The sequence below is a fragment of the Camelus dromedarius genome, chromosome 18 (genome assembly GCF_036321535.1).
Source record: "Camelus dromedarius isolate mCamDro1 chromosome 18, mCamDro1.pat, whole genome shotgun sequence".
Lineage (NCBI taxonomy): Eukaryota > Metazoa > Chordata > Mammalia > Artiodactyla > Camelidae > Camelus > Camelus dromedarius.
In genome coordinates this window covers 41,503,764-41,516,933 of record NC_087453.1, presented here as the reverse complement: position 1 = coordinate 41,516,933, position 13,170 = coordinate 41,503,764, and the positions used below count along the sequence as shown (strand labels likewise).

Genomic DNA, 13,170 nt, shown 5'->3' with positions numbered 1-13,170 from the left:
CTCCAGTCACCTTGTTTTACTTGGTACTCTTCGGGCTATTTTATTTAATTTTTAAATTTGTATTTCTCTTTTCCTAGACTATGAACATCCTAAGGAAAATATTTTGTTTTTCAGTGTTCAGTCTCTAGGATTAGAAAAGTGTCTGGTGCTTAGTGGGATGCAATAAATATTTATCAAGGGAGTGAATTAATGAATACTTAGCATAAACAATCAGGACATCAAAAGCATACTGCAATAAGGAGACAACTGAATAAATTCTTAACCTAGGTTTTTAACAGAGCAAAAAATAAATCAAAATAGTGTTAGAGAATCAGTTGGTACAGCTTTTATCTATGTCCTAACACTTATAATTCATTTATTAGGTAAAATCTGACTTGTTCAAATTAACTTTTTCAGACCATGTGTATTTAAAAAGGAAGCCTGCTGAAAGAGAATTAACACAGGCTACGTTTAAAGTTGCAATGGCAATAACTAAGCTTTGTTTCTCAATCCAAATTAACTAAATTTTCTACAGTGGGCCCAAGAAATGAGCAAGAAAATGATATGAAAGCAAATGAATGGGCTCAAAGACAGAGTAGGCTAGTAAAGAGATCAGAGCCAAAAAACATTAAGTAGGAAACACTAAGCTACAAAAAACATTAAGTAGGAAACACTAAGCTAGCAAATATCTATGAAAAATAACTTTCTGGATAGTTTAACTAGAGAGAACCCATCAGAAGAATTCGTCAATGAGTCGGAAATGTTACCAGCACGTTTGCCGTCCATCATCACTTCCTTGAGGTGTCGTGTGGATGTGGGTAGTTCGGTCACATGCCGAGACAGCACATGTGGACCTCCATCAGTGGGAAATATCCTTGGATTACTATTTTAGTGGAAATGATGGATTTACACCAATACACTGGCTCACTTATCAATTTTTAGTTCATGAAACACTCTACATTTTTGCTAAGCAGATGGTTCAGAGGAGCCCTTACTATGACCAGGGGATACTTTGAAGGCTACCAGCTTTCAAAGGGATTGAAGCCCTCTCCCTGGCCGCAGGAGTGGTCCAGGGAGGAACGGCTGTTAGATCAGGAGAGGGCAGTCAGACTCTCAGCTCTGAAACCCCAAAGTCTTGAGCTGTTTGATTCAAGATGAAGATAACAATACCTATCCTTGATGGTCAGTAAGACTGTTGTGAAAATAAGACACGTCAAAGAACACGTTTGTAAACTGGCTATTTTATTTACTTTTTTAATTCTGCTTCTTTGAGGTTATTAAAGTTGTCCTCTAAATTGAAGGTGTCATATGTACACCATTCAAAAAGGAAAAGAAAGAACAAGCACCAGAATGTGTATGTTTGGCCAAGGGATCTTGACTTCTACTTGAGATGAACAATGTTCATATTTGTTTAAAAAATGTTGAAATTACAGTAAAAAAAAAATTATTAGCCAAAAAAAGAAAACAATGACACTGCTGTTTCTTTAAACAGACAGAAGCACCAAGAGCGATCTCTCATGTGGAAACTCCCATAGTTTGCTTCCATACCCAAACACTTCCAAAGAAATCCATCTCCTACCCAAGGAGAAAGCTAGATTCATGGGCTGTGGAAAAAATGCTTTATGGCACTCATGTGAGTGTATAAGGAGAAAAACAAAAGCAGAAAAAAAAAAGCACAATACTGTGCGTTCGGTGAAAACTATTTGCTGTTTCAATATGTCAATTGCTAAACCTCTGAGATCTAAGACTCTAAAGTGTCTCTACTTATCATGTTGCTTTGTTTACTTGATCCTCCTGTTCATCACTAAATATATCCCAAAGATCTTAGTAAATTAGCAGAATAGAAAGCATGATGAATAATCTGACAGAAGGATTTAGTCTCATAAAAAATCCCAAACATGACGATTTACTATTATCAAAGCCCATTCCAATATGACACTCAGAAGTTGCTTTATAGAAGTGATTAGTTATAGAGAGAGATCTTAGGTTATGGAAAAAAAATGACCATACACCAGGCATCTCGTCAACAAGGATAACTCTTTAAGGACAACAGCACAAGACGATGCACAAGACGATCCCTTAATCTTAATCTTAATGAAATCTACTCTGTTCTCTCTTTTACACACAAGCCCATCTTATCTAAAGATGTAAAAACTAAGTCATGGTTTAACAAATCTGATCATTTTGCCCACCTTCACCACCAAAACCAATCAATCAATGAATCTGATAATTTTTCCCACCTTCACCACCAGCAACAATCAACATAGTCCCTTCAGCCAATGAATTACAGCTGTGGCTCAATGACTAGGTCTACTTGATATTTATGAATGAAATGTATCTTCTGTTTTGAAATTGAGGATCAAATGAGCATCTTGAATGTTCACTGACTGTGCTATTCCCCTACCTCGTGCTGATTCTTCTCCAGCCATTCCTTAATGGTGCTCAGGGCAATGATCGCAGCAGGCTCATTTGGAAAACCTAAGTGAAGAGCAGAACAAAACAAATTTTAAAAGAAGGCAAAGGTGATAGAGAAGTCAATCATGGTATGATACTGGATTTTTCTTATGTAAACAGTATTCAAATTAACCAATCAGTACTGAGCAAGGCAGACCTTAGTAAGGTGTACACTATAAACGTCACATCACAGGATATGAAGTCTATGATCCTACACACAAGACATTAAGGGGGCAGGTCCTACACCAGACTAGAGCTAGAAAGCAATGAAGGACTAATTGTCTCTTCAATCCTACAATATCTATTAAAATGCATTTACAGGTACTTAATAGCCTTCAAAACACTCATATAATTTTCTCATTAGAGGTGTCAGATTAATGTTTATTACCTTCAGTTTATAAATCAAGTAAATGTGGCTCAGAGAATGCATGTGGTGGACCCAGGGTCGCAAGGTCTGCAGGACTCCATCAATGAGCTGACATAAGACAGGGCGAACTACTTGTCAAAGGGCCATATCGCTGAAAGCTATCATTCGAATTCAAGGAAGGTAATGCCTGCTCCATCGAGGGCCATTGGAAGTGATGTTAGAGGTGAAGCCAGCATGAAAATGACCTGTTTTTGCAGTATAGGTTTGGTCTTAGAGGGCAGGAGGAATGATGCACGTATAATACATCAGTGAGCGTGAGGGCACACAATCAGAATTTCTGAAGCTCATCCTTTAGCTACTATGAACCAAACATATTCAAGAACTTGCAGAATCATCAGACATTCTACCAACAGAGATAAAAGTATGTGAAGGAATAATGTTATAAGTTACTTGTTTATGGGACAGAGAGAAGAGAAGGAAGTGACTGTTCTATTGAAACTACTGTCTTGCAGCTCACCACTGGCTTCCTAATCACAAAGCCCCACAGCCGTCCAACCGCTCTTCTTCTCCTCTGGTATTAAATGTGTTTAACTAGTTTTTCATGTTTCAATCTCTCTTCCCTCCTAGATTTTTAAAAGGTTTTTAAAAATTGTTTTAAATTGTACAATTCAGTGGTTTTTAATACATCCATAAAACTGTGCAATCATCACCACTGACTCCAGAATATTTTCACTATCCCAAAAAGAAACTGCATGCATTAACGGTCACTCCCCCATCTCCTGGTAATGGACTCAACTACTTTCTCTAGATTTGCAGATTCCTCTCCTGGATTTTTCAACACTGCCTTCTTCTGCTTCTCCTCTTTGATCTCCCCTGGCTTCTTTTTCTGGGAGCAGCCAGTAAATGTCTGTCATTCCCAACATCCTAAACTCAGCACTCTGAGCGGATCCTGCATCACTCGCCACCATGTCCCTGAGGACGTCTTCTAGTCTGGGAGGCTCCCGTGACACTGTGCAGATGCAGAAAGAGAGAGGTGTTGCCAAAATGGGGAGAGCTGAGGTTTAAAAGACCCAGTCTTATGGGAAGGCAAACGCACATTCCAGAAGCTCACACAAATGGTTTCAGCCTCAGTAGATGGATAGAAAATGTGTGACAGGAGAGGAGCAAGAGAGAGGAGTTTAGCGTGTCCCCATTTCCCAGGATGAATGTTGCTTTTCTGATTAGGTTTCTACGTGCTTTTTGCGAGTGTATATTAGGAAAAGTCACAAAATAAAGCAGGGCCAAGATCCACCTGGCTACTGTCGTATAAGCAAGAGAACTACGGTTGTATGAAAAATGTGTGCACATTCTCAAATCTGTATATTCATCTATGACATTTGGGATTGTGGGTTTGTTTTGCATTCTTTCATCCCATTTGTCTTCCTTAAATGAGGCTTCAAAATGTAAAACCCTTAAAATTAGAAAAGCCTGTTAATTAATCAATTAGCTAATTCATTAAACAAATTATTATTGAGCCAGAAAATAATATATGGACATTTTTATATCCTGTATTATAATATATATTTTATATCATATACTATATGTATATATGTATATACATATACATATATATATAGAGAGAGAGAGAGAGAGAAAGATACTTTTAATGAGTCCTTGTCCTTTAAAGCCCAAAGTCTGGAGGAGGAAATAAGAAGAGGTGACACAATTCAGCAGGACAAGTGTATTAGGGATGTGGGGACACAGATGAAGATAGTTGAGCAAGAAAGGGCTGGCTTTCTAGGAAACAATAGAATGCTTGGGGAAGCTGTAAGCAGGGAGCTGAGGAGACACTGTCCTCAGAAGCAAGCTGTGAGCAGCAAGGAATTAATGGAAAAGGTGAGGGAAAGCGAAGGGGGAGAAAGCAGAGGGAGTCCCTATGGGCTGCAAAGGAAAACAAGATGGCCAAGGTGGGCACGTGGGGCTAGGGGTAAACCACAGGAGGTTTTTCAATCCAGTTCTTCCCTGAGTTTAACACGTACCTTTGTAATCTCCCCTTGATGGGCTCCAGAACCAGAAACGTAACGTGCCTTCCTCCACTAACGCAACCTCTTCCTGACTTTCTGGTTCCGCCTGGGGCTTTAGGTCTCTCCTAGTCCCTGCGCTATCTTGCTGCTTTCTCCACTGGTACCTGGGTCCTACACACAGCATCCCTCTGAGGAATCTCATGCCACCCCATCCTTCTCTTCTTTTCCAGTTATCTCATCCAAGGTCTGATCAGCTTCACCCTGTCAGCTGCAGTTGACTCGTAACTGTGCTCCTCAGTCCTCCCCCTTCCCCAGTCTAAACTGCACATCATTTCCAGGTGAGCCTCCCTGAAGCAGAGTCACCACAACCTCACACAGAACAGTGGCAGCCTTGGTTGCCTCTCCAGCTCCTACAGAGTAAACTTCAGCTCCTTAGCTTGGCCTTACACACCCCAGGGGGCCTTTCTAGTTTTGTATCTCAGTTTGCCCTATTTATTCTCTTCCCACAAAAATTTTCTCTTTTTGATATGTTTAAGGCGTATATAAATCATAAAATTATAGGGCTATATAAAGCTAAGAAATACTGTAATCACGCTCAGTGGCAATGGCCATCAGCATTAACCTTTAAAAGACGTTAACTCCCCACAGACAAATTACGTAAGTTCTTCCAGAACCATGGCAACTATGGTCAGTTGGCAATTACTGGTGACCTGGTCACTTTTCCACATTCATCAATACCTCTGGCACTGAGTTGCAGTTTGCTCACCACCTCAAGGCTGCCACAACCCTGGGTGATTGCAGCATCCACAAAGATGACCCTCCGCCCCAACACCTGGCCTGCCAGTTCCCAGACCTGGCCATTTTTGACAACCTCCACTCTTCCTCCTCCCTAGACCACACCCTGGACCTTGACGGAATATTTCCACCCCAAAGCTACTCTCTCAAAACCTGTGCTCTCTTTAGTTGGTTCAGCTACTTTCCAAGGAATGTCCTTTCCAAGCACGTGCAGCCTGCTATGCCTTCAAACCACTCCCCAATTTAGTGCTAAACTCTCCCCCGAGTGGTCCAACGCTCCTCCATCTCATGCTGTATTGCTCTGGGCTTTCTCATTCCAGCTACCTGGCCTTTCCTCTGTCCTTTGGATGTAATATGTTCCCTTGAGCCTTCCTGCCACAAGGCTTTGCTCATGTGGTTTCCTCTTCCTGAAATGACATGTCTCTCCTCTTTTCCTGGCTTCTTTTAGCATCTGTCCTCTGCCCAGCCATCACTCCTCCAGGGAAGGCTCCTCTGATTCTGATGACTACCCACTTCATGCTTTCATAGCACCATGTACCTTTTTCTCAAGGCACTCACCATAGTTGCAATTTGACATTTATTTATGTAAATAGGAGTTTGGGATTAACATACCCACACTGCTATATATAGAATAGATAAACAACTGTATAGCACAGGGAACTATATTCAGTTTCTTGTAATGAGCTATACTGGAAATAATCTGAAACAAAATATATATACGGATGTATGTATGTGTATAATAACCACTTTGCTGTACACCTGAAGCACTGTAAATTGACCACATTTCAATAAAAATATTTTAAAAATCTTCATAGAGTGACAGTCCTAAGGAGGCAGACACCACATCTGTTTCTCATCACTGTATCCATAAAACATTGCTGATACATGATCAATAAATCCGTGTTGAATGAATGGATTGTGGATTCGTGAAGCTTTGTATTGACATCAGGAAAGGCTAATTGCTGGAGGTCAAGGGTGTTTAGTCCTGGAGTGTGGGGATGGCCAGGGGAATCTGAGATGTCCAAGCAGAATAACATAGCCACATTTTCCTATTTCATTCCTGAGGGAAAACTACTGAGAAGATGAATATGAGAGAATATAGCTCCTGGTGGGAAGATGTGCTGTAATGAATTAAAAGGGGAGGAAAATATCAAGACAAAAATCCCTGCTTTTGGTGGCATACAAACAAGTAAATAAATGTAAGTACACGAAGTAAAGTATGAAGTGCAGAGTAAACAGCAACCGTGCGACCCTTTGCCCACTCAGCTGCAAACCCCGAGGGTTGCAAGTAAGACCAACGAATACGCAAGGGCAGATCTTTGCGCAGGGATCGGCCCCTGATGACAGTGAGACCTGCTCAACTATATTCTGGTCCCCGGGGAACTTCTGTTCACAAAAGCAGAACAGCCACCCAGAGGGAAGGCTACAGACAAGCTTCGGATGAATCATTGAATTAGGTGACATAGAAAATCCTTCCCAAGTATGGGGGTCAATGAGGCTGAACAAGCCATTAATAATTCAGGGCCAAGCGTCCAGGGAGTTGTGCGTGTGTGTGCCCAGATGTGCATAGAATTTGCTTCTGCTGTCACTCCAAAGCTGCTTAAGTTCCTCATTCATTAGGTTGGATTATTAAAACTAACTTTAGTTGTAAATGTCAAAGCCAACTTATACAACATACACAAGATTCTTTAAAATTTACTTTTGGGTTGAAATTGCTTACTAAGTTTTACATATGTGCATTTGTGTATGTGTGTATATACATAAATCATTCTCCAAATCAAGATAAAAACATTTCTAACACCCACAAAGCTCCGTTGCCCCAAGTCAGTATCTGTCCCCTGAAGGAACTACCACTCCCTCCTGCATTGTCATAGTTTTGTCTGTTTTTCTACTTCGTATACATGGACATCACAATGTGCATAACTTTTTGTCTGTATTTTATTCACTATTATGCCTGCCTGACTTATCCATGTATCAGTATATCCATGCTGTATCCATACATACAGCAGAAGCTCATTCTTTTCCATTCTAGTGTTGCATTCCACTGTGTAAATTTTCCACAATTTATTTGTCCATTCTAGTGTTGATGGACAATTGGGTTGTTTCCAGCTGGCGCTATTGTGAATAAAGCTGCAGTGAAGATTCTCATACGTGTCACGAGATGGACACAAGCACTTGTTTCTGTTGAGTGTATGCCCAGGAGTTAGGGCTACAGGGTTCTCCAGATGTTTAACTCTAGCAGGTTCTGCCAGTTCTCCAAAGCTGCTGTACCAATTTACATGCCCACCAGAAATGCATGAAAGTTTGAAATCATGTATTTATCTATCCAGTTAGTTAACATGTCAAGGTGTACTTAATTATATTTTCTTGACCACATTTAAAGCCATTAAAGATAGCTTTAGGCTAATGAATACCTTTTATAGCTAGAAACTCAGACACGTTTTATGACTCGCCTGTTTTCTCTCTACAAAGCAGTAAGTACTTAAACCGTGCGGGGACAAACTCTGTCAACAGAACAGCAAAACAAAAGAGGGACAGGGGGGACCAAAAGAGGCAAAATGAAACAGAAAGTTGAGTTTGCAACCCTTCTCACCCCTGGTACATCAAATATCATTTTAGACAGTCATTTTCCCTGTTATTAAATCAGTCATTTTTTTAAATCAAGTTGCAGAAAGATACAGTAATGAAGACTCATTAAAGGTTCAACCCAGCCACTGAATTGTTTATTTGTTGGAATTGATGAAAACCCAGAATGTTTTCAAGACAATCAGAGTGAGTCTGGTTTTGACCTCACCATAGACAACTTTCCTCGCTAGCTTTCAGTTCTTTCTTGTGCTGTTGTTGATAACCCCGCAATATCTTTGTCTGTAGGCTCCCGTGTAGAAACACATTTTGTTCCTGTGTTATAAAACTCAGCTGTACCAGGTAGAATTAGGCCATGCTCTGAAACATTAACCCCCATCTACCATTTATAGTCTACCCAGGGCCTCTCTCCTGAACTTCCCCCAACCTCCCCACCCAGCCCAGGTTCCAAGTCACCTGTGCATTAACCGTGGATGCCTTTCCAGCAACCCAGAGCTCAACGTCCCAGCAATGCTCACACATGTAAAGACTATTGTTGATGTGCTGAATCAGTGTAATTTCAGCTGTGCAATTTCTTCCGTAGTCATCTTCATCTCAAAGGGTGTTTAGTCTAGACTCTCACCCTACCCACCAGGGCACTTGGCCCAAGGCTGTGATAAAATCCTACAACTTTATGGAATCATAAATCCCCAAAAGTACATCGCATACTATTTAGAAAATGGTTGCCATACTAACCAGCCCTCAGGGTGACTATAAGCACCAAATTGGTCTGAATTGCTATCAATATCCAGAAGTACGTAGCAACAGTTTTTTCTTTTAAATCAAACTCTCTTGAACTCTGTACATTAAATTCACACCCACTTTAAGCCCCTACATCAAGCCTTTAATGAGGAAGCATGTTTCTGCTTTTTTCTATGCACACACACTCCAAGTGAAATAAAAACAGTATGCAGTTGTTAAACACGGGGTTTTCAGCACTGATGAAAATCTAAATGGGAAGGATGTTATCACTGGGTTTATTGAAACGTTAACATCAGTTGAACCGGGGCTGCCAACATTGACTGTCAATGCACAATTACACTTTGCTTGATTTTTCAGAGGATATAGTATTTTTCTATCTTAGCACACAAGTTCTGGTATGGCGACCAAAGGATCATGAAACACTTTATAAGCGCAGGTAAAAGGAGATGAAATATGAGATGAGTCGTGTTTTTCTCAGAACATTCCTCACCAAGCCCCTCACCCATCTCCCAGATGGGGATGGAGACAGACAGACACACCTGTCCTCAGTGAGAGGAGGTGAGGGACGCGGATGAAGGGTGTGGAGGGCATGGGGAAGTACAGGGCAATGAATTTACTTTTTTTAATCATCAACCCCCTCCCCTAGGCTTCCTTCCAACCCATCAAAGTGACCGACAGCGTGGTGAAATCAAATTACCCGAGAGAAATGAGCCGAAGGAGCCTCACTGTTAGGTGCTAGGGAAGCCACTCCGACAACCGGGGCTGAAGGCTGGGTTTCACAAGAGATAAAGCAGGAGAAGTAGCAGGAGTGACACTGGCCCCTGGGACTGCAGTGAGCATGGTAGCAGAATGTCAAAGAGGGAGCCACTGCCCCCCCCTCCTCAGGAGAGCAAACAGACACACAGGAGGCAAGAGTGAGGCACCTGCAGCCTGTCGTTAGGACGGTGGGGTCTGAGCTGTTGTTTGGAAGGACAAGGATGCATTTGTTGTATGCGTGTATGTACAGAGCATGGCTTGTTAACCAGCCGGATCACCAGAGCAGATGACGTCCTACGTGTGCCCCCACATCCTCACATCCTGGCTCAACTTACAACCTCCGGCACCTGTGGCCTTTTAACTGTGGGTTCTCACCGCCCACCTGTGGAGTGGGTCCAAGGTGTCTGGGAATCAAGGCCGCCATGAGCATTCTTCAGCCGTGATTAATGAGAGGTGGTGGGTAAAGGTCCCAGCTCGCTCACCCCCTCCATCCTCACTCCAGCCCAGTGCCCTGCATCCTGTTCCTCTTCCCATCTCCGCAGAATGGGTGGACATTACCAGGACCCCTCCCTCAGGTGCCTGCTTCCTGCACTGCACTGTGTTGCCCAGTGAGTTGAGGCTTTAGGCATCCACAGTGCAGACTGCTCAGGAATGTTCTCTCTGTTGGCTTCCTTTCTGTATCTGTCTGTCTTCCCCGCTCCCTTTCCTGAAATCATCTCCCTACTGAACTACTTGCCCCCAAACCCTGACCTCTGAATCTGCTTTAGGAGGAAGCCAAACTCCACCAACAAAATCAACATCCACTCATGACCCTGAGAAAAGGTGGGGTCACGTCTTATCTTGAGAGCACTCTTTCTCTGAACTTGTCTAGTTGCCATCTCTGACACATGCATGGTAGAGAAATGACTTATCAATGACTCAATGTTGGGGAAGGAAGAGTTGGGGAGCTCCCTGATCACCAGCGTGAAAGCAAAGTGTTTCCTTTGGGGGTGCAGAGGTGGCTCCCACTGGCATATAAAGCCATCCCCACCAGCCAACAGTCTTGAAATAATAGTAAATCATTGCTGTTATTGTTGCTGCTGCTGCTAACATTTATCAAGCAATTATTACGTACCAGTCACTTGTATTTACATGAATCATTCTCTTATTTACTCTTCACAACAACCCAATGAAAAGAAGGGATAATGAAGATGAATTGGCTTGTAAATGGACAGTGACTTTAGCTCACTGAGGGAGGGGTTGGTCAAAAATGACTAATTTGAATTTAAATACTGCCTAGAGGTATGCAAAGTAAAGTCTGTGCTACACAAGCTTCAATGGACCTCGTACCACACACTAATGTGATAAATGTGATTTGGACCAGCGTCTACTTGAAGAGGATGCAGTGATACTGTCTGTGGCCATGGTGGGGGGAGCTAGGCTATCCTTAGAGTTGCCACCTCCGGCTCTTACATCAAATTGCCCAAACCCTCAAAACTCCCTCCAAGATGTCTATCGCCTTTCCCATTTTGTAGAAGAAAAAATAAAAATAATAAAATGACTGTCAGGGAACTCAAGCAAGGAGCAGAGCCACACCCCAGCCTGGGTCTACCTGACCCACCTCCATCCACACCCTAGCCCTGTGCGTGGTGTACTGTTCATCCTCACAACCCTGCTCCTTCTGAGACTCCAGTCCTGGTGCAACACTGTTTTAAGCTCCAAAGAAAGGAAATCAAATTGGAGGTCCCTGTGGTCGGAAAGCTTGTCTCTGGGCACCAAGGACAGAGCCTCCTGTAAGAGCCACACCCAGCAGACCCGGGGCCACCAATGTTCAGCCTCTGTCTCAGGTGACAGCACCCACTCTGATATCTAATGTCTTCATTGCAGAGCATGAGTAGGGCCCAAGGAGCCCCTGGAGACCACAGACAAGCTGGTGGTCCTGACGGTGCAATGACTGCTCAGCACGTAGGTACCACCATTCTGGACACAATTAGAACCCGTGTGTTTGAATCTCACTGGCTCACAACTGAGCTTCTGTGACATCATGCCTTTCCCCGTGACCCTTCCTTATCCCTTACTTTATTCAACTTCACACTGATTTTTCTAGCAGAATCTCTAGGGTTGGTCATGCTATAAAAAAGGGGAAGGGAAATTCTCCACTTCCTGTTTTAATCTCCTCACGCCCTTTCTGTCATCTCACCGGACGTTGTGGGGCCAGAGCGAACGACACCCCGTAAATCCCACCATATTCAGCCTCAGCCTTGAGTGACTTTTGCTTTCACCCATTGAAAAAAATTGTGAAACATGACGTTTTCCTTTCAAGCTTTCTCTCCCCTGCTCTGTGAAGCAGGTACGAAGGAGCTGGATTTTTATGGGACACAAGGTTACCATCTGCGCAAGCCTCATTAGCTTCTCAAACTTATGAGCACCCGTGTCTATTTCTAAGGGTGTTTTTTAAATCATCTTTTTGCCTAAGGAATTATAATAATGACCTGAGAAATGGCTCGTGAAACAAATTCTCTTCTGTGCAAGCTGTTACTACCACCCTGAATAAGCCTCCTGAGAGAGAAGACGAAAGATCTCATAGATTCACCTGGAAAAGAATTTTTATACAATTCTTTTTTTTTAAAGAACATTTTTCCTACAGGGTAATCTAGGGAGTTCATTGAGGACATCACATCTGAGTAGAAGAGATTTATACCGGGATCTGTGGAGAGTTGAAAACGCAGTTTCTACCTTCTGAACTTACTTCCTTTGAAATGGGGGCACTGCATGTGCATGGACCTAGTGGCCAGCCATCTTTCCAAACATAAGGCACTTGATCCCACGTGCCTCTTAGGAGCCCCCAGTGGCTTCCTCCACACTTCCTCCGGGACCAAAGCCCAAAGTCCTCATGTTGTCTTGGGGAGCACCTATTCCACCCTTATCACAATCGAAAATGACATCTGTCCCTCTGCTGGTTACCACACACTGACCCCACTGGAATGTAAGGTCCAGGAGGCAGGACCCTTGTCTGTCTATTAATTTGTTCACCTTCAGGACCCAAAGCAAAACAGGTACTCAGTAAGATGGAAAACAGAGGAGATACCAAGGTGCTCCAGTGTCCTGTGAGCCTCCCAGCATCCTGCAGAGACTTTATGCCACCCAACGCCTAGGAAAATCAGCCTGCTCACGGGAGGGAAGGGGACGAGCTAGTTCTGTGCTGTTCTCTGGTGGCTGCTGGCCAAGACCCTCGCGTGTGTGACCTGAGAACAACCTGAAGACATGGACTAGGAGAATGAGAATGAGGTCCCCTTGGTTTAGGTCTGATAAACACCTTCTGTCACCCTCCAGCAGGCAGAGCACAGGACACATCAGCATAGATGGTCTCTTAGCTTCCACTGCCTCACAGGCATGAAACAACTTACGCCCCAAGAAGCTGCCTTGATGCCCCCACCAGCATAGTCAGGTGCAAGATCCTCCTGAAGGAGCCACGCTGAAGATGGTCACAGCTCCCAGCAGCATTAACCCTGA

General features: G+C 43.1%; 1 protein-coding gene across 2 annotated transcripts in view; it reads right to left on the bottom strand.

Moving 5' to 3' along the window:
- Nucleotides 1-13,170, bottom strand: part of MACROD2 (mono-ADP ribosylhydrolase 2) — a 1,873,695-nt gene that overhangs the window by 466,411 nt on the left and 1,394,114 nt on the right. For both annotated transcript variants that reach the window (XM_064475896.1, XM_064475895.1), the window contains exon 8: nt 2,384-2,457. In XM_064475896.1, coding sequence (XP_064331966.1) covers nt 2,384-2,457 — 74 coding nt within the window. The remainder of the gene's footprint in view (nt 1-2,383; nt 2,458-13,170) is intronic.